The sequence below is a fragment of the Rhipicephalus sanguineus genome, chromosome 1 (assembly GCF_013339695.2).
Source record: "Rhipicephalus sanguineus isolate Rsan-2018 chromosome 1, BIME_Rsan_1.4, whole genome shotgun sequence".
Classification (NCBI taxonomy): Eukaryota; Metazoa; Arthropoda; class Arachnida; order Ixodida; family Ixodidae; genus Rhipicephalus; species Rhipicephalus sanguineus.
Window position 1 is genome coordinate 331,387,732 of NC_051176.1, and position 23,765 is coordinate 331,411,496.

Sequence of the window (23,765 nt, forward strand, 5' to 3'; positions counted from 1 at the left end):
ACTGTGATTGTGGCTGTAACGTACGTGTGCGTCTGCGCGCGCCACTCGGCTGCGTACCATATATCTAGGGAAACTTTCCTAAATGAAAGTTAGTTGCGAGTAATGCCTACATGTCCTGTGCATTTGTGTTCTTTCTTTGTCCTGTTCGGATTCGCGCTATCCAGTATTGAAGAATTTAAGCACCATTTAAGCACTACATATCAGCTTACCGCGTCTGGTGTTGGTAACACCCATGTTGCTGTTGGCATCGTTAGGCAACTGTAAACAACTGGTTACATAATACATATGCAACTCTTGAACATATGAGTGTTCGTATACCACTTCCACAATTCTCTAGCGTCATTCCGTAACGTTTCGCTCAGTGTGAAAAATTCCACTGTCACCATCCCGCGCATGCTTCGCATAACATCGATTCCCACGGTACCTGGGATCTGCCGAATTTTTTGTACCCTTCTTGTAAAAAATGCGTATGGCAATGTGCTGAAATAAATAAATAAATAAATAAATAAATAAATAAATAAATATGTGCGGAATGCTTCGAAATGTGGCATGCGACGGATGTGGATACTGGGACGAAATCGAGATCTTTCACAATCAAAGCGTTTTAATTGGACGGTAGCCGCACGCTAGCTATTCATAGCGTCGCAGTTGATCGACCTTGGACAAATCTTTCTCAATGTTCTGTGCCCCAAGCCAAAACTTTCTTTTCTTTTTTTTGAAAGCGCCATGACATCTCAAACGGGGGAACGGAAATATAAATGACACACTATGCCCTGTGTGGCCCGGTTGGATACACATCAACGCATCTCCGTCAAAAGAAGGGATAAGAGTCATCCCAGTCGGGGTCACGGGTGAGTGATGCTTTAAAGGAAAGAAGGGAAGGTCAGAAAAAGGGGTGTGGAGTGCACGATAACTGTCTCATGTGAAGACACCTCAACCGAAGCACTCGCGGGAGTGTAGAAAAGAAAGTAATGTAAAAGAAAAAGTTAAACCAACACTATGACCTGCCTTCTCTTCCATGACCTCCCACTCCGCCCCTGTCACGAAACTACACTGTAACAAAACGCCGCAGTCGCCCAAACTGCAGCTGCAGCGACCGATTAATCGCATTGAACCAACCAAGCGGCGCTGCCATAGTTTCTGCAAACTTGCAAAATTCATCTCGGAGGCCACGCAACTTATTTTTCCTGCGGCACCTCGGAAAAGCGCTTCTCATTTTAACGTTTATACCCATCTGATCTTTCTTGCCCTGTTTGCTCTTGCGGCACTGTCACCATTATGCAACCCATAAATCATAGAGTTTCATACTATAATAACATTGCATGAAACTCTATGCCATAAATATATTTCTTCCAAACTTTTATAGTAGCCTCCGAGATTAGAATTCCAGACATCAGGTTGGATTCAGTGAGAAGTCGTACCGCTATCCAGTAACGCAGCCACACCAAGCCGCACAGCCCTTCGCACATGGTTTCTTCGTAGATGAATGGTCACACGACTTGTAAAAGCGAATCGTCTTAGCAACAACTCCTCGACTGATAGTGGAACAAGTACATAAATAAGAATTAGAAATGTTCAGACGCGTGTGTCCAAGTTTTAAAAGTCTACAAGCACGGTAAGGCGCTTCGCATTTCGTTTTCGTGTAGTAGTTCAGGGGGTCATCCTTTTCCATTATAAACCCGCGTGCCCACAGCGTTTGCCTGAACTGTTTCAGGACGAATGTTCACCGATGGAACCACACAGCAGCGGTCAAACAAGCCCTGCAATACAAGAAGGGTGACACGATTGGCGGGTACACGGTGCGTCAGGTGCGTACGGAAGAGTTTATTTCCTTGCGGGCCAGTGCGAATGGATTTTTCGCTTCTTTTCTTCAGGTTGAAGAAGTCAAAGAACTGCACCTCGCTGCTGTTCGGCTTTTTCATGAAAGAACTGGCGCTGACTTTCTCCACGTCGCTCGTGACGATCGCAACAACCACTTCAGGTGAGTTCGCCAAAACCAGGATATATGGGCAACGGGGGCCATAGGTAGTTTATTTATACAATCACTGCACTCACACGAAGCGAGATAATAATTATGTCTCAGGCGTTACGTGTCAAAAGCAGGTAATGATTACTAGGCACGCCATAGTGGTGGACTTCCGATTAATTTTTAACATCTGGGGTTCTTTTGCACCCAAATCTAAGTACACGGGTTTGAACTTTATTCCTTTCTTGCTTACACATAAGGAAAGAAAGGGTGTTACTGGATTTCGCCCCCCATCGAAGTGCAGCCGCCGTGGTCGGGAATCGAACCTGCGACCTCGAGCTTAGCAGCGAAACACCTGGCTTCGTGTGACCTGCCGGTCACACGAAGCGAGAATAGGCAGAACGATAATAGTATAATTGACGCCATAGCGCTTGAAAGACGGGACGTGAAAGACGACAGGACGTACGATAACTATCAACTGAATTTTATTTCAGAGAGCCACGTATTTATATTGACACCATGAATACACAGAAATGATACACCAGAGACATGGTTATACAGCAAAGATTACCACACCCGTAAACCAGCATTTTCCAGATGGGCAGCTTCCCTTTCACTCAGAACAACCAATGGGGTACAGTTAGCACCTTCTTTTGCTATCACGCTTGCCTGAACAATTTTCTGCGTGTCCTCATCCATGTTTCTATGCATAATGGCAGGGGCGTCGCCAGAGATTTTTTCGGGGTTTAAGCGGGGTTTATGCATGTTAGTGCGTATGTACGCATGTACAGGCTGTTTCACACTTAGGGGAAAACTTGGAGCGCATTGCAACGTGCTCCGAGTTTTCCCCTAAGTGTGAAACAGCCTGTACGTACATATATACATCCAAAATTAAAAAAATAGCGGGCCCCCCCCCCCCACTCCCCATTCAGCTATGCCAATGATGACAGCACAGTCCTTAAACAGTGGTTCACACCCACAATCGTCGCAATGCACTGACACATGACCATCCCAATAACAGTTAAATTTTTGCCTATTTTTCTTTAATCTGTCATTGAGCCATCTATCGGTCTGCCCTATGTATGCTTTGAAGGAAAGATGACTTTTAAGGGCTCGTTTTTCTTTGTTAGACAATATTAATGAGAACTAACTGACAATAATGCCAAGCAAAGTTGAGGGGATGTTATTTGTAGTAATTAAGATATAAATGTGAAGAAAGTAAAGTGGATGAAAAGATAACTTGCCGCCAGCAGGGACCAAACCTGCGACCTTCAAATAGCGCGTCCGATGATTACCACTGAGCTACGGCGGCGGTCATCCTCCCGTCCACTTTATGGGGTATATATGTGCATTTTGAACCTAGGAGTGTTAGTCAGTGCTGATCGCAGCCATGGTGGCGAGTGTGGAACACTATTTTTCTGCCTATTGGTGTCACGTAGCACGTGATCTTTTTACAAGCTGGCAGCTCACCAATAATCCCTTGCATACTACCTGAAGCCATAAAGTCTGCAGGAACGAGACCCTCGCTATGAATGAAGGAAAGAAGATGACATTCAAGGGCTCGTTTTTGTTAGTTAGACACAATATTAATGAGAACTAACAGACAATAATGCCAAGGAAAGTAGAGGGAATGTTATTCGTAGTAATTAAGATATAAATGTGAAGAAAGTAAAGTGTACGAAAAGATAACTTGCCATCGTTCTTGCGGACTTAAAAAATCAGAATCTAAAAGAGCACTATCAGTTTGTAGATTCTTGTCCATCTTAGCAAGTAAATTAGTTGTTTATTCTAATCTTTATCTTTTGTCACACTATTACATTTTTAATTGCACAGTGGTTCTTGCAAAATGCTATGCTTTGTGCACTGGCCAGCTTTTATTCTGCAATTCCAAAATGCCCCATAAGGTTGTTAGTTTATAGGCAATTACTGACATTTTATTGATAGTTGTATTGCTGATCATGGGATTCTAATGTCCAAAACTGCTATCAAATCAGAATGGCGCATTTTGTGCAATCTTTCTTTTGTGCATAACCTAGCTGCCCATTCAGCAAAGGAGTTCAGTGATTCTGTCTTGTCTTTATCACTTCACGAAGACAATATAAGAAAACAGTGGGATTGATTGGGTCAAGTTCCTGCCAAAAGAAGCCAGTGCACTGAAAGCAAGAAAAGTGTAAGCGAATAGTCTTTTGTTTTATTTGAAAGGGGAATGGTAATAAATTTCAGGTTCATAAAGTCTTGCAATGTACTGTAAATGTGAGCTTTTATTTTGTCAGTGGATACACTTGCATTGTATGAAAGCTGCCTGACAAATAAGTTTTACCTTAGTGTAAAGGAGGCTGGGAGCAGTAAACTCAAGAAAAAAAAATTCTTCTTGCAGTGTTGCATTTTCAACGCTACCAACAAACAGCACAGGCGTGCCACACATCCTTGAGCACTTGACATTATGTGGTTCTCAAAAGTACCCCTGCCGCGACCCCTTCATGAAGATGCACAACCGATCGTTGGCTACATTCATGAATGCGATGACGGGTAAGTCCTTACTTTTGGCAATGCTTTTATGGATTTTTATGATATAATACATCCTTTTTTGCAGCTCTAAAGTATATAAAAAAAGTTTAGTGTAGCAATATCATTATAAATTATATTTTTAATCATCATGACTGTGTTGCCTTTTGACTTTGTACCGTTCATATTATTCCCATGAAGGAACAGAGGTGGAATAAGATTTGCTGTGCGTTGAATAAGGAAAGAGAGTGGTTAATCTTGAGGTTGGATACCGTCTAGGTGATCCTCAGCCTTAAATCAGCTTCTTACATGCGACAAACTTTTTTATGGGAATTTTAAGTGCTCTGCAGGAGGGCACTTGGCTGGGCTGCTTGGTGCACATCAAAGGCGATGAAACAGTGCAACAGCGGTGTGTCTGTTGTCTGCTCTTACACTTGTCGTTGCGCTGTGTGACTCCTTTCTCAGTGCTCTGCTGAGCATCGGTAACAAGGAGTAAAACGATAGCTGTCATGAACCAGTGAAACAAAAGACCATTACGCTGGTCACATTTGAGGGCTAGGTGAAGAGCAAAACTTCGCAAACATTTGCAAAAACTTCTCTCACTGCTAGACATTCTTTGTCCCATACTTGGAGCTCATTGATTGTCTGTTTATTTTCAAAATTGGCCATATTGAAAAGAAAGACAAGGGATGCGCATATATGTATTTTCTAATGCAAACAAGTTTGAGACTAAAATACATGATGGTTGAAATCATGGGTAATTTGAATTGTAGACGAGAAGGATCAGTATCACCCATAGAGTTTCATACTATAATACCTAGAAGGGAATCTGGTGCTAGTGTCTATGCGGGCCACCATGGGAATGATGGGAAATGCAGGCTTCGGATGGATTACGTTCTTGAGATCCGTGGCACTTGTTTGCCGAGTGTAAAACAAAGTGATATGAAGGTATTTCCTATTAAAACTTGCTTCATTCTTTTGTACGTAAAACTTCTAGCAAAAAGTTTGCGTGACTGTGAGACAGAAGTGAAACCTGGGCATATTCAACCACCAGGGTATGCATTGCTCTGCAATTGTGTTCCAGATTTGGCATCACGATATAATGAATTATTTTTTTAGAACACTTAAAATATGCTTGTTTTTCCTTTGAAAGTACGCATTATCTATTTATAGAAATAACAGTACTGTATTGAGTGAGAAACACTTAACGTATCATCTGCTGCGATACCAGGTGCGTCTGTCCAAGTGGTCTGCCCCCCAACACATCTCTCGTTTTGCTGTGAAGTTAGTCAGAGGAGCGTGATGGTGCGCCTACCTAACTTCGCCCTTGTTTTGCAGCCGATTTGAACGAGTTTGACAAGACGCGCTTATCAAAAAACGTGAGCTCTATGCAATTTACTGCACTGGCATGGGACGCTACATCTATGCGCAGTGGGGTGCACGATGCTTTGCTAAACCTGTCAAATACAACCTGTAAAGGTGCAACGTCACAGCGAACCAAGAGACCTAGCGGTCTTCAGCCCCTTTGAACAACAAAGGCACTGCTTGAGTGCTTTGCAACGCACCCCACTACCCACGCTGTGTGAAGAACGAAACTGAAACTGTAGAAAAAGATCCGTAGACAGTTTGCTAGCCAACACTCTCTAATCTGAAGCCTGTACTTCCCATCATTCCCATGATGGTTGAATGATCGCAGCACCAGTTTCCTCTCTAGGTTATTGTATGAAACTCTATGGTATCACCAACATGTTAAAATTCATTACTCATTAAACATTTCGAAAGGAGTCTAGAAATGATGCAGAATTTTTGCCCAACACATTTCATAAAGGTTTTGTGTCTCATTATTGATTTAATGTTTCATGTTTGCTTATTTCATAGCTCCTTTGTATATGATACATGTTGAATAATTTTCTTATTATCGCAGGTTGCGATGTCACATTCTATCCTTTCTCAACGCAGAACATCAAGGACTATGAGAATCTTATGCGAGTTTATCTAGATGCAGTGTTTTTCCCACAGCTGGCCAAGTTGGATTTCATGTAAGTTTGATTTGACAGTGCAGTGTCCTTGCTTATATACTTACAAATATTACGACAGAATCATTACTGTAATATGATATAATTTTCTAGTCTCAATTGTGTGCATATCGGGGTCTTTGGGCATATTTGTGATGCCAGGCTTGCTTTGCACAGTACATGTGGACTGCAAAAGCACAGGAACCTTGTTCACATTGTGAACGAGGCTCCCGTGTTGTAGCCGGAACGGTAATTTTCGTAAGTTTTCTTTTGGGGGTCATGTTTTGTCTTCTTGATTTATTATGTTCTTTACTTACGCGACGGGATCCTGTTACACTATGGATTTCATTGGCTAATGCTTTTCCTTTTTATCAGCATAGTTAAGTGCTAAGCATGAATGTTTTTAAAGCTTACATTACGCTCTTTGCAGGCAGGAGGGATGGAGGCTTGAGCATACTGATCCGAAGGACAAATCTTCACCCATTGTCATCAAAGGAGTTGTATACAACGAAATGAAAGGAGTCTTTGTAAGTAGAGCTTTTAACAATGTGCATGATCGAGCTAGTTGGTAGTCTATGATTTCTTCTTTGCGCAAAAAATTTGTTTAACAAGGGACGAAATGAGTGCGACACATGCAAGTGCTTGTGTGTGTCGCATTCTGGAATTAAGTTCATGACAAAGTGCATGACAAATATATAAAGTTAATGGTCGCATTTTAGCCTCTGGCTCTATCTATTTGCCCTGTGTGCCTAAAATGGCAATGATGATGATGATGATGAAATGGTGACAGCTATGAAACTTGGGAACATGGTACTTTGTGCTCTCATACATGAAATTATTCTGCACTGTTATCACGAAAAAAGAAGTAATGCCACAATGCCAGACTTTGTGACGTTTAATTTTCACTTACTCTCATTATTACAACACTATACTGCGTGGTGCCTGGTCCTGAACTGCTATCTAACATTCAGGGATGTATCAGGTTAACTGCATATCTAGTGGTAGTGAAGTACATTTATATATTGTTGAACTAGATTAGCTGGGGTCAGGTTACTGTAACGTATCTGAAAAGTACGACAGCAGAAACATTTACTATGTGTCATTCTTTTGTGCATGTATCCTGGTATCCATGTCCAGTGGGCATAGCGGACACTATCGTATGTGACATTGCTTTTTCTGAGCATCTAAAAAAGTGTGCTACGAACAACAGTTCATATCGTTCACACCATTATCATTTTAATTTTAAAGGGCTCCTCACAAGGTTGAGCATCGCAAGCAAACAGGTATGGTGCGTGGATCATGTGGTGCCAATCGTACAGTTGAACCCGCATATATCGAACCTACATATAACGAATTACTGAACAGTTCTAAAATCCCCTTGAAATATTTTCGATATATAAAATATTTATATATCGTATTACCTATCTATAGAATTTTTTGTGATCCCCTGATCCCCTTCAGATTCAATATATCCGGGTTCAACTCTATCTGTGAAGTATGAAACATCCTTGTGGTATAAAAATGATCAAAATTCCAAATAGAAGAGAGTGCACCCTTCATCTCGAGAAAGCCACACTTTGAGGGAGAGTCTTATTGCCAGGTTCAGAGTCGTATGCATTGCTTGGGATGTCACTGGCCATGGTGTGTGACTTCAGTTAATCAGTCAGTGTGGAGTGCGCAACGTGCGCTACATGAAGCGGAGTGGAAAAAAAAAAAAGAAGGGAGGTGGGTTTCTTAATGTGAATATGACTCGCTCTTCCACCAGCTCAGGCACGTGGGAGAATGCAGGGAAGGTATGACACATGTGTATACCAGTGAAGGCAAAAGTGGATAGGGCCTCTGTTTGTAGTGGCTCCCGCCTTCTGGATGCATGGTAACGAGTCATTTGAACTCCTCGAATAATGAATTGATTTTAAAAATATTTTGGTGAAACGCTAAAATTTGCGGCGTAGTCTGATGAGGGGTCTTAAAAGCTTCCAAAAGGTCACGTCATGTGTTGCCTTTAATTCAGTAAGGATTCTCTGTATCTAAGTGCAAGCTAATGTGACTTACATTTTTCAGTGCCTTGGTGGAAAGCAGTACCAGTGTACGTAATGCACTGTATTAACGTTGTTGGAGCCATGAAAGGTTCGTATCATTTTTCTGTCCTTGCAGTCCAACTCAAGCAATGACTTCAACCAGGCCATTGTTAACAAGCTGTGCCCAAGCGGTGTGTATGGCCATGTGAGCGGTGGTCATCCACTTTCGATCCCTGACCTCACCTGGGAGCAGCTCAAAGAATTTCATGACAAGCACTACCACCCAAGCAATGCCAGGTTTGTTTGTGATGCACAAGAGCTGGTGCTGGGCTTCGGTGTAGCGGAGCTTATGGTGGTTGGGCATAAAACTTACCTAAATGGTTTGCTTTAAGTTGGAATTTTGGTTCACCCCTTATTCGAAGGAGGGTGTGAGATTGGAGAGATTTTTTAATTTTAGCACCACAAACACAGACGCTCTCTCTATGTGGCTTTCCTGCATGATAGCTGCCAAGCCAGCATGGATCAAGCCATTCGCATTGGATTGGGATTTCTATCATTAAATGGGGGCATTATTTCTATTAGAAGAAAAGTGTCTATGCATGTGGAGAAAAAAAAAGCACAATGCTCATTTTTAAAATATGGAGAGAATTTCTTCACACTCTTCTAACAACTCAACCCATTCAGAGACAGGAAGAAAGCAACCATCTTGTTTTGTGAACCTGTTTTGGGGGTAATTATTATTATTATTATTATAAATCTCAACCTTACAGGGGTTGATGTAAGTCGAGACAAAAAGCTACCGTATATTGCCGATTATAAGTCGACCCCCCAACTTGCAACCCCTTCTAGGGGAAAAAAAAGTTGACTCCAAACACAGCCTCATGCTGCGGCCATAGCTCACCAATAAGTTTTTCAGCAGAGGGAGTGATGCAAAGAAACATTTATTTGCCTGTGAAACATTGCTTACGACTCGTCGTCTCTTGAGAGAAGGATGCAGTCGCGGTCATTGCCATCGTGTGAGCCACTGCTGCTGCTCGCCGTCGGAACTGGTGCTGGTGGTCGTGAACCCAACCTCGAACCGCCTCCTCAACGGCAGGGTATCGTCCAGACTTCGGTCCGCGAAAGGAACGGCGTGTAGCAGCCACGCGAAGATCTTGGTCTTTTGTTTTCTCCATTCCCTCACGCACTTTTCCGACACATCAAACTTGCACCCTGCTTCAGCGTTGCTTTCCGACTCTGCGTAGAGGATTGCTTGCCTCTTGAAAGCAGCGCTGTACTGCTGCCGGTGTAACGGTGGCATCTTGGTGTCCGTTTGGCAGCGTCACAAATCGCGCACAACACTGCTCGCAAGTGAAGCGAAATGCAGAAATGGCAAACAGGCGTGAGCGGCGTGAGTGCAAAAAGACGCGTAGACGCTTGTGGGCGCATGTGACTGGTCATGTGGTTTAGTTTCCCACGAAGTGTTGCCAGCCCACACGGCGCTGCCAGCTTTTCTGTGGAACGCTGATGGTTTGTCAACGAATCGTTTCTATTGTATGAAAACAAAACTGCAATGCACATAGCAAGGTAAATTCCTCTTTATTCATAGAGCATCGTTCGCCCTCTATCAATGGTTTGAAATGCTGCTTTCGAGACCGTTTTCTCCAAGCAGTTCGCATTAATGCCGCGCGGCGGTGATTTCTAAACGCGCTCCGTAGTTTCGCCTCGCGTGGTTTCGCTATAGTTTCGCGATCGTCGTGGCAGATCGCAAAAATGTCCGGCTCCAGAAGCGGCGCGCGCGCGTTGGGAGATAGCTGTTGCCGTGACTCTGCTGCCTCTGCAGCTAATGTTATCGATGCGTCGAATAGCAGGAAATCCGAGGACTACGACCTTTCGTCGGATCCCACAGATAAGTCGACTTTACGATTCCCCGTATAGGTCGACTCCGATTATAGGTCGACTCCCGAACTTTGGAAGGTCATTTTATGAAAAAAACGTCAACTTATAATTGGCAATATACGGTAGTAATGCTTGACGAGGGTGTCGCACCTTTTACAGTGTGCAACAGCACGGAACACCATTCAAATACACGCACATTAATAAATAACTTGTTTTGAACAGAAACAGTTGAACAGAATATGTTTCACCTTGTTTTATAAAAGCTTGGATAATGACAAATACGAAACTATAGCTAACAGTGCGTTAAAACTGGCCGCTTTCTCTTCGCTGGCAGTACCGTAAAATCCCGAGCAAGCACCCCCCCATGGTGAAAGATAATCGGACAAGATTTGGAGGGGGCCCATGCTCGGTTGGGGACAAAATTCAATATGGCGATGGAAGAGCCTCTAAGAATAAAGAATGCACACCCGTGCTTCTAATCAAATGCGTTATTGAATGCGCGCGCATTTACTGTTTTTACTGAACTCAAGAGAATCCTCGTGTGAAATTTCACCTGTTATGACAAGGGGGACAAATGTTCTTCAAAGGTCACAAATTGTTGGAACAACTCAGAATGCAACACCGAGGCACTACACTGTAAAAGTACTAAGAAATCGTCCTTGTATCTAAAGACTCTGAAGTTGGGTTCCTAGTTAACGCTGCTGCAGGATTCTGTAGCAGAGAAGGGGTTGAAAAAAATGGTGGGAGAGGTTGGGGGGTGCTTGCTCGGTCATTGACGCATGTTTAAAATATCTCAAAAAGGGGAGGGAAGCACTTGCTCGGGTAGGGGCGCTTGCTTAGGATTTTACGGTAGTGTGTTATTGAGTATATACAGTAGGACTCTCAGTTGAAAGAACCCGTACTAATATGTCACTTCGAAGCATGTAATAAACTTATGCAGTCTAAAATTAAATAGCTGACACTTATTTTCTTCCTTCCCCGTTGTTGTTGACCAGGTTCCTTACCTATGGTGACTTTCCCTTGGAAAAGACACTGTCACTAATTGATGAGTTGGCCTTGTCAAAGTTTGAGAAAATTGAAAGCAGCCATGTCATACCTCCTGAGCCAAGGTGGAAAGAACCGGTGAGCAGCCCTGGCTTTTATGTTCATGGTTATTTTCTAATATACAACTGTTCTCTGCGAAAAAAAGTGATATGAGAAAACGCATTGCAGAGGATGGAGACCATGACTTGTGTTCCAGACCCATTGGCTGCAAATCCTGAGAAGCAGTCAACAGTGGCAGTAACATATGCAATGAATGAGTGAGTGCATTTTGTGTTTTTGTATTGGTTCATCAGGAAACATCTGGTACAAAATGCAAGTTGTGAAAAAAACTTGGTAAAACATGCGCAGCAGTGCTTTACACTTTATGACCTGCTTACAGTTCCTTAGTTGTAGTGCATCTGCCTGCTGCATTGTAAAAGTCGAGGGTAATCAACTTACCAACTTACAGCATGAGCCACTCTCATGGGAGAAAAGTTTTGTGGATCTGACCTGTGTTTGTCATCTGTCCACTTTTCATCGTCTGACCTTAGTGAAGAGAGGTGAAGCTGATGTTGTCTACTCTTTTAGTTAGTGTCCTTGCTTACACAGACTATTTTTAAGCTTTTGCTTTGTGCAAGTGCTATGCTATAACAGTAAAAGCTCGTGTTTTTGTGGCTTCATAGGTCAGTCCAAAAAGTTACCATTTTACTCTTGTTATGCGAGTTTTTTTTTTTCCATGATTTTCATTGTTTGGAGTAGCTCCTCATAACATTCAAATAATTGCAAAAGTCAGTTATTTTAAGACAAATACTCTAAATTCCATGGTCCTTAGCATTATGTTTGTAACATGTTAATTTATATTTCCACCTAATCCATAGACAAGTAAACTGAAGCGAAATCTTGTTCTTTGTTCCAACCTGCGCCACCTTGCAGCTACGACCTTTCACGCTTTGACTCTGTTCATTTGTCATATTATAACAGTGCAGCGCGTTCGGTACAGCATCTGCTTTGAAACACAAGGAGGAAGGCATCTCTGCCACAGAACGATGATTCGATGTCAACAACTCTGCCATTTGTGCATGGTGGAGCAAGTAGGAGGCCTAGTACAGCACCCAAACGAAATGGTTGTTTGGCTTTCAAATATGCTCAAACTCAAATTAGTTCAATGGCACAGAAAGTGACTTCATTCGTGGGTCATGTGAGCCAAACATTACACCACAGCATGTAGCCTGGAATTTAGAATTGATTTTCAAAGTCAACTAGAATTCCCTTGCTCTTCCCTCGGCAAATGATGCTATAATACAAAATGGCTTGTCGTAAAAGTCCCCGGCCGTTGGCTGATTTGAGCATTGCAAGCTGCATAGCTACTGTGGTCGCCGCGGGATGCCGCAACGTGCCTGCACTGAACATTGAAAGTAAGCCACACGTTCAAAGAAGAAAAGAAGAGCAAGTGCGCAAGGCCATGACGTGCACTGACGAACGGACATAGCTTCTTTCCCCCTTGTCATGCCCCCCTGCATACCACCCCAGGGGATCCCAAGTATTCAAAATTAGCTTGGAGTCTTTCATTACGGTGTTCCTCCTAATGATATTCAAGTAAAACAGTAGTTTGGTGGAAGATGGAAGGTTGATGTGATGAAAAATTGTTGAGCAGGGAATGTCGCTGTAGCCAACATTTGGGCAAGTCTTCCAACATTCTTGTTGAAACTTTGACTCCAGTGACATTCCCTATTCAACGATCTTTCATCACTTCATTATGATGTTGTGATTTTTACACTTAGAACTCCAGAATTTAATTCATGTTCAATCACAGTTGCTGAAAAATTTTCTGTACAATACCCCTTGCTTTGTCCTTCAGTTTTTTTCATCCCACAGTGCCATACACATATGCAGAGGTGGTGACTGGGGGTGGGGTTCAACCCCTCCCCCTTTTGTTCCAGAAATTTTTCACTTTTTATGTTATGTACCGTATTTACTCGACTGTAACGCGACTATGATTGTAACGCGAGGGGTGACTTTTCATTGTGTTCAGGAAAAAAAAATAGTTATTCGGTATTCAATTGTAACGCGAGGGTCGACTTTAGGTAGCAAAAATCTGGAAAAAAAAGCTCGCGTTACGTTCGAGTAAATACGGTATACATGCACACATGCAAACATACATATGCACATACATATAGGAGGGTTGGACCCTGTTGCCCCCCCAAATAAAACCTTGGCTACAGCATTACACAGCACATCACTGATGAAATGGAATGACTGCATCACTCTGTGTTCGTGCATAACCTTATTGTTGGTGGTGTTCTCACGGATCTCACCCTAAATTTTCTCATCCTGTCTCTGCACATATATATTTTTTTCATCTGTAACAGCCGCATCTGCATGAGAACATACATGCTTGTATGTCTACATTGCATATGGCCATGCATACTGGGCATAAAAACTTAGCCTACACCTTCTTTGTGTGGTGGGATTAAAGGGCTGGAATTTATGTTATTTCATTGCCTTTTGTATCACCCAGTTCCACAGTTACTCAGGAATCATTTGCCATGTCAATACTAAGTCACCTCCTAGTGAATGGACCCAATTCACCGTTCTACAAAAACTTACTTCAAGCTGGAATTGGTGCTGACTATACACCGTCACTTGGGTATGTTCAAAAGTTTAATTTAGCGAAGCCTGGAAATAAATCTGATGCTCTTTATGTTGTTGTCGCTGTTTGGGTTGAGCTTGCATGCACATTGTTTTTATAGATTGTTCCTGTGCTTTGCTACCTTAGTACGCATTCTTCATCTAGCCCAATAAATTTTGCTTTTATTGTAAAGGCTGTACAATGTAGGACAGCTATAAGCTTTCAAGAAGGTTTATCGTCTGGCAGCCTGCACTTATTTCTTTGTACTGTTCTATATACATAATTTGCTTTACCATGTTGTTTTAAAGCCCCAATCTCAGTGTTTTCATGTTTTGTACTGTTTCATTGTGTGGCTGCCATAGTCGCCTGAATTTATGTAGGATTATATGTTGTGTAATTATGGCATAACTGCTCTAATATTCCATCTTTTTTTACCAAAGGGAAGCTTAATTAACCTTTTAAAGACAGAAGATGAACCAAGTGCATACTTGCAAAAAAGACTAATGACAAGCCTAGCTTGTTCAGCGCTTGTTGGCTTTTCAGACAGGCTTTAAGTCGATTTGAGCTCCCATGTTGCTCCGTGTGCATCTTCCAGATGGCGTACCTACATGTATTTTGTGCACGTTGTAAATACAGATGAAACTCTATTTACCGAAGTGATGACTACACTGAAATTATTTCGTTAAATTGGGAAGGTTGTAAAATGGAGAAAGGGATTTTTCAGTCCTTCGAAATCTAAAATTGTAATGTAGCGACACTCAAAAGCTACCACAGCATTGTATTTGGCACTAACCCACGCCGAGTGTGTGAAAAGTTCGCGAGGGTGTCCCAAAGGCAGGCCAGACATGGGGCCTCCCATGTCACCCGGACATGGGAGGCTCCATGTAAAGGTGATGCAAGCCAGGTAGACTGTCGCGTGCAGCTATGACAGGCTGCTGTTCTTCAATAGCGCAGAGAACAAATGCAGTGATTGTGTGAGCAGGCCGAACAAGAAAGTTGTGGGGAAACGATCAGTGCCGTCTGTTGCATAAGCCATGAAATAACGAAAGCAACCACTGCCACCCCCTAGTGCCCTCTGCTTTGAGTTGTCGATTATAACTCGCCCTCACAATGTGTTCAGCTAACCTCCTGGTTACCTCATATGCTAGAATGACTGCCCCGGAATGCACTAGTACCGGGTTCAAATCTCGGACTAAAAGGAATTGTTCTTCACCTGGGAAGCGTTCTTTCCGAGAAACCCATATCAGTTTCCTTGTGGGTTTTTGCTGCAAATGGGTGTACGATAATTTTTCCCTTTCAAGTTTGTTCACCTTTATTCCTGGCCAAGGAGAGTACATCTGAACTAATTGTAAAAGTGTTCACCTTTACAATTTGTTTTAATTTTTCTTTGCATGGAACTTTGTTTGGGCATTACAGAATTAGTTGAGTACATGGATACTGTTTTACTTGAAAATATTCTGCAATTACAGATATGATGCCAACTTGAAAGAAGCATTCTTCTCGGTTGGCCTGCACGGTGTGAGTAAGGCTGACATAAACAAGGTGACTGACATAATCCAGAAGACATTTGATGAAGTTATCAGGTGAGACAACATGGCTAGAACTCTATACTTCTTAGCTATTTACAGAAACAGTTTTTCTAAAGTAGGCTGTATGCCTCATTTTGTGATCTTAAGCAGCAACCGCATTGAACATATCACTGATGCACAGCTCGGACCACTTATAACTTAACTCCTATAGTGAAGACCGGCTATAATGTAGTCTTTTCTGGCTCCCATTTACTCTCTCGTAGAATTTCGTCTATATGCATACCATGCAGCCAGCGCACCCAAAACGACAGACTGGTTATAATGTGGCTGCTTAGAAATTCAGCAGACAAACAAGGTAGTGTGCAGGCTTCTGAAAGGAGGTGTGATGGCCAAGGGGAAGGGATTGAGGCGATGCAGAAGAGTCACAGAGTGAACAAACAAAGAACAGAGGGAGAAAAAAAAAAGTCACAGTTTCACCGCAAGGGCGAAGCAATGAATGCAATAGCAACAAATTGTAGTGTTACACGAAGTGAGGCTGGCAGCTAACCGTTTTGCATCCGATCTCGCGTAACTACAAAACGCTGGTGTAAGAGAATACGGCCGCTCCAGGGAGAGATGCTCCCCGCAAAATCACTTCGCGTTGAAAGCGCAGCACGTAGAAGGGTATATACGAGCCGCTCGCTGTGATGGCTTTCGAGATAGCGCGCGCGCCAGCGATCGCCACCGCGCCCTTAGATTCAAAGTTCAAAGTTGCTCCTCGCGCGACGTGACACTCCCCCCCCCCCCCTCGCGTCTTCGCGTCTTTTAAGGCTCGTTAAAGACAGGCGGGGCATTTTCTGTCTGCTTCGATGGCAGGCCTTCTGAGTGGGGTGATGTTATCGCATGCACCCTCGAAGCGATGGGCCGTCTTGTTTGAACTCTGCTTCGGCCACGTTCGTCGCCTCCGCTCGCGTGCTTTTACGCGCGGTAGAACATACAATGCGTGGGGTATCTTATCAATTTGACTTCATACCGGAAGGACATGACGGCGATGGCAACGGCGACGGCAAAAACCCGTCGAGACTGTCCATATAATTGCTATCGCAATAAAACTAAAAGAAGAAAATGTCGCAGTGCTTTGCACGCACGCGAAGTGAGGGAAGGGGCGATTTCTTAAGTGATTACCGTATATTGCCGATTATAAGTCGACCCCCCAACTTGCAACCCCTTCTAGGGGGAAAAAAATGTTGACTCCGAACACAGCGTCATGCTGCGGCCATAGCTCACCACTGAGTTTTTCAGAAGAGGGAGTGATGCAAAGAAACATTTATTTGCCCGTGAAACATTGCTTACGACTCGTCGTTGCTTGAGAGAAGGACGCAGTCACGGTCATTGCCATCGTGTGAGCCACTGCTGCTGCTCGCCGTCGGAACGGGTGCCGGTGGTACTGAGATGCCGCATGTGGAAAACGCCGCGCAGACCATGTCGATTGGCAGTCCATCTTGGTCCTTTGTTTTCTCCATTCCCTCATGCACTTTTCCGACACATCAAACTTGCGCCTTGCTTCAACGTTGCTTTCTGACTCTGCGTAGAAGATCGCTTGCCTCTTGAAAGCAGCGCTGTACTGTTGCCGGCGTAGCGGTGGCATCTTGGCGTCCGTTTGGCAGCGTCGCAAATCGCGCACACCACTGCTCGCAAGCGAAGCGAAATGCAGAAATGGCTAACAGCCGTGAGCGGCATGAGTACAAAAAGACGCGAAGACGCTTGTGGGCGCATGTGACTGGTCATGTGGTTTAGTTCCCCGCGAAGTGTTGCCAGCCCACACGGTGCTGCCAGTGTTTGGAAAGCCAATGGTTTGTCAACGAATCGTTTCTATTTTATGAAAACAAAACTGCGGGGCGCATCGCAAGATAAAATTCCTCTTTATTTCATAGAGCATCGTTCGCCCTCTGTCAAAGGTTTGAAATGCTGCTTTCGAGACCGTGTTTCCCAAGCAGTTCGCATTAATGCCGCGTGGCAGTGATTTTTAAACGCGCTCCGTAGTTTCGCCTCGCGTGGTTTTTCTATAGTTGCGATCGTCGTGGCAGATCGCAAAAATGTCCGGCTCCGGAAGCGGCGCGTGCGCGTTGGGAGATAACTGTTGCCGCGATTCTGCTGCCTCTGCGGCTGATGTTATCGATGCATCAAATAGCAGGAAATCCGAGGACGACGACCTTTCGTCGGACCCCACAGATAAGTCGACTTTACGATTCCGCGTATAGGTCGACTCCGATTATAGGTCGACCCCCGAACTTTGGAAGGTCATTTTATGAAAAAACGTCGACTTATAATCGGCAATATATGGTAAGTGACAGAGAAGCCTTTGCTCTGGCCGCTTGTTGGCTATGCACACTTCGCACTAAACTGCGTGTAAGCCTGTGTGCTCATCAAGTGCGCACTACAGCTGTTTGTCTCCTGAATATCTTTTCCGAAAAATAAATATTGTACTATTTATGCGAATCTAACGTGCACCTAATTTTTGCGAGTTCGATTTAAGGATGCACCACAATTTAATGTTCCTAGATTTCTTAAAGAAAACTATGGCACGCTCTTAAGTTGACAATCGGGAAAAGAAAAAATAGAGAGAAGCACAATTTGCCTTTATAGAATGGGAAAATTTATTCTCCTGGCAGTTTGTTTTCTTTGGTGATTAAATCTCTCTGGCTCTGACATCACTTCTGTATCAGCCTTGGTTGCATGCCAATTCAAGAGCCATTACCTTGCGAAGCTTAGTCTACACCGAGTACAGTTAAAAAGGCTGCAAGTTAAGTCTGGATATTTTCCTGTTTTTGGCTCTAGGAAAGTTTCACTGGTCAACATGCAGCTGAAAATATCCTCCCTTTGTTTGTGACACTCACGGACATAGGTCTCAGGCTCACAAAAAAGAATGAGTTTGAATGACACTTGCATTTGTAATAAATGCATGCGTTCAGTATGCATTGCATGAATGTTTTAAAGTTTAAAACAGTGCAAGAGACAAGAAACCAGTAAAAGAAGTCCTTACTGGTCTCTTGCGCTGCTTTAAATTACAAGTATTGTGCATTTTTTTTATGCTCTTCGTGTTTTACGGCCTCGTTATCCTCTGTGTTGTGTTCTCATCTTTCTTGAACAGCACTGGATTCCCCCAGGAACGCATTGATGCAGCCCTTCACTCTGTGGAGCTGAATTTGAAGCATCAGACATCCAACTTTGGCTTGCTCCTGAATTATGTGAGCATTTTTTCTGCTTTCTTTTTTCTTATTAGCAAATGTTCCTCTAAAGGCAGTTGGTATATGTCTTAAGGGGATACATTGGCCTTAGAGACAGGAAAATCATAAAAAAATATAATAAAATTTTCAAACTGGTGTTTTTGTGTTTTATAGTCAGTGCTGGATGCTCTGTCCAAGTTTCCCGCACCTTGGTTGTTAATAACTAGGCCATAGCAGCAGTCTATGTAGCCATCACGAGCTATGTCATGAATGAAAAAAAAAGTGCTAAATAAAGGGGAAGTGAGGGGGTGGGGTGTGCACATGGTAGTGCAGGCGAACACATGGTTGGGAGGTGGTGTGGCTGCTCCCCATCTTCATGATATGGGCTGGTTCAAAGGCTTCAGGGGCAAGTGAGACAGCAGCGTATTTTGAGAAGACCATCACTACTTCTGCATGTGACAGGAACATGCAGGCTGGCCTCTAGGGTCACTGAAGCACGGTTGGCAAAGCTGTGTGTCCAGCTTCAGAAAACCTTGCCGGTGGTGGGGACCTAACCCACAAAGGTTATTTCATTATAATTATGACACTTCAATTCAATACTACAAGTAATGGCCCCTATGCTTCTTTTGGCTTCACGTGGTTGTGTCTAACAGAAAAAGAAGGGTGCTTCAATCCATTACCCTTCTTTCATTCATTATTAAAATGCACATGTATCCCTCAAAAAGTGGGCAAGAACTAAGGAAAAAAAAAACGTGCTATCCCCCCACCCCATTCTCATGGTTGTAAGATTTCGCACTAAACTAAGTAAGATTTTTACAAATTTTAGAGGTCACATGTTCGCAGGTGTGAAGTACTAACAACAATGCGGACTTTGCATTGTCGATGTACATGAAGAAGGAGCATTTTATGTGCTCAAGTGCTTGCAGATTGTAAACTCTAGGCTTCGTAGTCATAACAGGTTTTTCAGAAGTTCACCTAAGGCTTTGCACAAAAAAAATTAAAATACTATCTCTGCCAGTGGCTTGTACACTTCTGCCTCAAGCATTGTTCCTAAATGTTTTTTGTTGACATTGCTTATAGTAGACCTTTCTGTCGAAGAGAGCAAGCAGCTCCTTTCTGGACTGTTTCCTGGGAGTAGATAGGCTGACGTCGCTGCCTCGGCAGTGCATTTTTGGTGGAAGCGAGGGAGGGGTCACACATATTTGCAACAGCCCAGAGGGCAATTGGCAGCACCCAGTGAGCCCTCATTGGAAAGGTGCATAGCTGGATTGGCTATGCTGTGCAGCAACTCAGCCAAGCTTTCCAGATTCATTTTGCAGGGGTGCAACAGCTGCGCCAATTGCGCCACTTTGATACAATTCCTTATTTTTGCGCCAAGCTGAGCCAAAGCTGTAAAATTTTTGAAATTGCGCCACGCTGTGTCAAAATGCTCGACCAGCTTGAAAATTTTCTCAGTTGCGCAAATTTTAGTGAGAAATGGAGGCCGCGTTGCTCATCTGCAGTGTGGGCATCATAATCCAATACAGACGCGCAGACCCTAACCCTAACCCCGCAGCGAAAGAAAAGAAAAAAGTCACAGTTTCACCGCAAGGACAAAGCAGTGAATGTGATAGCAACAAATTGTAATGTTATACGAAGTGAGGCTGGCAGCTAATTCTTTTGTATCCAATCTCGCGTAACTCTAAAAAACATTGGTGTAAGAGAATACAGCCGCTCCAGGGAAAGATGCTTTTTCTGCACAGTGTCTTCGCATTGAGAGCGCAGCACATAGAATGGTATACGAGATGGCTGCCGAGATTGCGCCAATGATCGCGACCGTGCCCTTGGAATCAAAGTTCAAAGTTAGTGCTCGAGCGACCACCCCCCCACCCCCTGCGTTTTTTCATGCTCTTTCAAGACAGGCAGGGCGTTTCCTCTCTGCTTCGAGGGTAGGCCTTCCGAGCGGAGTGGTGTTATTGCATGCGCCCTCCGAGCGACGGAGATGGGCCGGCTCGTTTGATCTCTGCTTCAGCCGCGTTCGTTGCCCGCACTTGCGTGCGGGCGACGAACGCGGAACATACAATGTACGGGGGGATGTTATCAATTTGGACTTTATACAGGACATGACGGCAAAAACCCGTCGAGAGTGTCCATATAATTGCTATCGCAATAAAAAAAGGACTGGTTCTCAAATTTCTTGATGCTTGTTTTATTGCTTGCAGAATGCTTTTTAAGCCACTTTTGCAGCAGTGCACTGGTGTCCTGTGGAAAAGCGTACTGAGATTTAGAAGGGGCTATTAGTACTAGCTGTCAGGGACACAGTACATTTTGTTCCTTAATTACTCATTCATACGCACGCCGTGTAATTATTACGAGTGCTAGTATGATCGCTGACGTCTAAAAAATTATTGGCAACCATTTGGAGCTGCTGTGTATGGTGTTTCTGTGGCCTTGCGAAACAATAGACAAAAACGTACGCCAGTTTTCTTTTTTTCGCCACCCCAACTTGCTCCTGCTTTACGAATCTCCCAAATTTCGAGGTTGCCAGGTTCACAGGTCCACATTAGCATTTGCAGTGCCTGTCGAAATATACGACAGACCCTGCAAATGCTAATGTGGACTTAGTCATTGTTCGCACTGTGGGGTGGCTCAACACACTGCTTATATTGAAACTGCAGTGTTGACGTGCACTGTGTAAGAGTTAGCTGATGTTGAATGGTTTGTATGTATTTTTGTTTTTTTTTTTCTGAAAGTAAGCCTTCTTTGTTATACTGCTCCAAATTTGGGATTTCGTGCTAAAAAATTCAGGTTTTTTTCGTAACCTGCTCCAAATTTGGATTTTGTGCTCCAAAAGCAACATTTTGCTGCTCCAAAAATTGCTTCCAAATCCTATTTTGGCTGTTGCACCCCTGCTTTTGGTGGGATGGTTGCCAAAGAAAACTGTAACAAGAATAAGCACAACAAACTTTAGATGCTGACTGTATGTATGTACTGTTGTAAATAAGTGGTACATAGGAACCTTTTTGAAATAAAATCATGAATACACCCTAAAGCTTAATCATGGTAAGGATGATAATTGTACAAATTATGTAAAAATTGCACCGATCTAGTCGTTCTTTGTGCAAAATATATTGTGCATAGTTTGTCTGCTGTAAGTATGTGATCCCCATCACAATTTTTTTATGTAGCTCTTGTTCGTGTAACCACCTCCTGTCTTTCTTTCTGTCAGGCAACAGTTGGTCTCTGGAACCATGGGGGTGACCCTGTCAGGTCACTCAAGGTGAATGAACACGTTTCCTGGCTGCGTGAGCAACTGGCAAGCAATCCACGCTTCTTCCAGGAGAAAGTGCAGCAATATTTTAAGGTAGGTGAACACCACTTGTGTAACAAGTTCCGTAACCAAAAGATGATGTGGGACTGAGGCATACTTCCTCAAGAGTGTCTTTTTGTAGACGTGCATGGTTTGTTCTTGCAATAGATATTAATCTTAAGTCTTCTTGCTTAGGTAGCATTCATAACTTTATTTTTTTCCAGTATATATGTGATATATAGGAGACATTAACATTTTTAGGTGAGCCAGGTGTGCCTTTTCACATAGAAGGAGTACAGTCAACTTCCAGTTTTTCGGACCTGCTCGAATATTCAGCCGCTTTCACGGCACCGTCCCAAATCTTATAGACATCAATGTATAAGAATGTCCGAAACTCTTTGGTGTCCGATTTTTTGGACTTTCTGCCCAAACTGCAGGTCTGAAATGGCATGGTAATTGAAGCCCGCACCTCGGCCGCATCTATCATCTCGTATGTTCAAACCAGTGCTTTTGCGAGCCCATCTGTTTCGAAAGTCAGAGTCCAAAAGTCAGCTTTGCTGTAGTGTCAAAGTGTTATGGGGTGAAGCTTATCGAAAATCTTAGGGTCCACTGTCACGGCACAGTGTGGCGATGTCTTTGCAGAAAACCACCGGAAATGCTCAAAGGCATGACGGCGGCAGGCAGTAAGCATGCCAGTACAACCAGGCCCGTAGCCAGGAATTTTTTTCGGGGGGGGGGGGGGGGGGATTTTATGAAAACCTTGACTGTTTGAGAAAAACACCTATTTTCGTTATTTATTTTCGGTAAAACACCCGCCTCCATCAAAATTCGGGGTGGGGTTGAGGGGGGAAGCTAGGCCCCCCTTCCCCCCCTGGCTACGGGCCTGAGTACAACCTTTGCGATAAGCACCTTCGGCTAACTGTTCGGTAGTACTATGTGGCCTAGCGCAGTTGTAAGCATACTGCACGCATTTAATAGGACCCAGACGCGACGCCATTCGTGCTGCCTCTTTGTGCGAGACTGCTAAGTGTGTTGTGCAGACTTGTTGCCTTCACGAACGAAAGCAGCTCACCATCGGCGCGCCCGTGTGCAGTCAAGAATGAGTGGGAGTTATGAACGTTTTCACGGCAAACACGCACGTACAGTACAGCAAGTGCCCCTGTAATGACGGCATGAACTTAGTAGGCGACGTCCTGCACACAACTATTGTAGGAACAATCTGCTTCACACGGCAGCAAATGCGGCCATGTGAAGCACCTCCGCACCTCCGCCACAGCCTCTGTGTTAAGCGTCATCCTTTCCAAACGCTCCATGCAAAACAGCCGTAATTTTCTTCACACTTTGCTGGTATTGGCGGCGCTCATCACAACACGCAAATTTGCAATTGTAGGTATGCGCGCAGTTAAGCGGGATTCGCGGCAGCTACAGAATGTATCCACGAGAGCCTGGGCACGCACCAAAATATACCTTGTTAGTGTACTGGTGGGCACTAAAACAGTTACGAACGTGGCTGTGGCGATTTGACTGCTTGAGTTGAATAAAAAGGTATGAATTCGTTTTTTCAGACTACCCGTGTTTTTCGGACGATTTCATGGTCCCTAGGGAGTCCGAAATTCAGACGTTGACTGTATACTGTACTAAAACTAATATAAATATGCATGAACGCGAGGAAAATAGCGAATATTAAAGTTGCACAGTCAAGACACT

General features: G+C 43.7%; 1 protein-coding gene across 1 annotated transcript in view; it reads left to right on the top strand.

Moving 5' to 3' along the window:
• The first annotated feature begins 1,475 nt into the window (after positions 1-1,475).
• LOC119384042 (presequence protease, mitochondrial) overlaps positions 1,476-23,765 on the top strand; it is an 87,247-nt gene continuing 64,957 nt past the window's right edge. Inside the window, exons 1-13 of the mRNA XM_049413332.1 lie at positions 1,476-1,615; positions 1,694-1,808; positions 1,875-1,981; positions 4,344-4,495; positions 6,396-6,510; positions 6,917-7,013; positions 8,641-8,801; positions 11,378-11,504; positions 11,595-11,683; positions 13,924-14,052; positions 15,504-15,617; positions 18,694-18,790; positions 21,978-22,112. Coding sequence (XP_049269289.1) covers positions 1,572-1,615; positions 1,694-1,808; positions 1,875-1,981; positions 4,344-4,495; positions 6,396-6,510; positions 6,917-7,013; positions 8,641-8,801; positions 11,378-11,504; positions 11,595-11,683; positions 13,924-14,052; positions 15,504-15,617; positions 18,694-18,790; positions 21,978-22,112 — 1,482 coding nt within the window. The 5' untranslated portion in view covers positions 1,476-1,571. The remainder of the gene's footprint in view (positions 1,616-1,693; positions 1,809-1,874; positions 1,982-4,343; positions 4,496-6,395; positions 6,511-6,916; positions 7,014-8,640; positions 8,802-11,377; positions 11,505-11,594; positions 11,684-13,923; positions 14,053-15,503; positions 15,618-18,693; positions 18,791-21,977; positions 22,113-23,765) is intronic.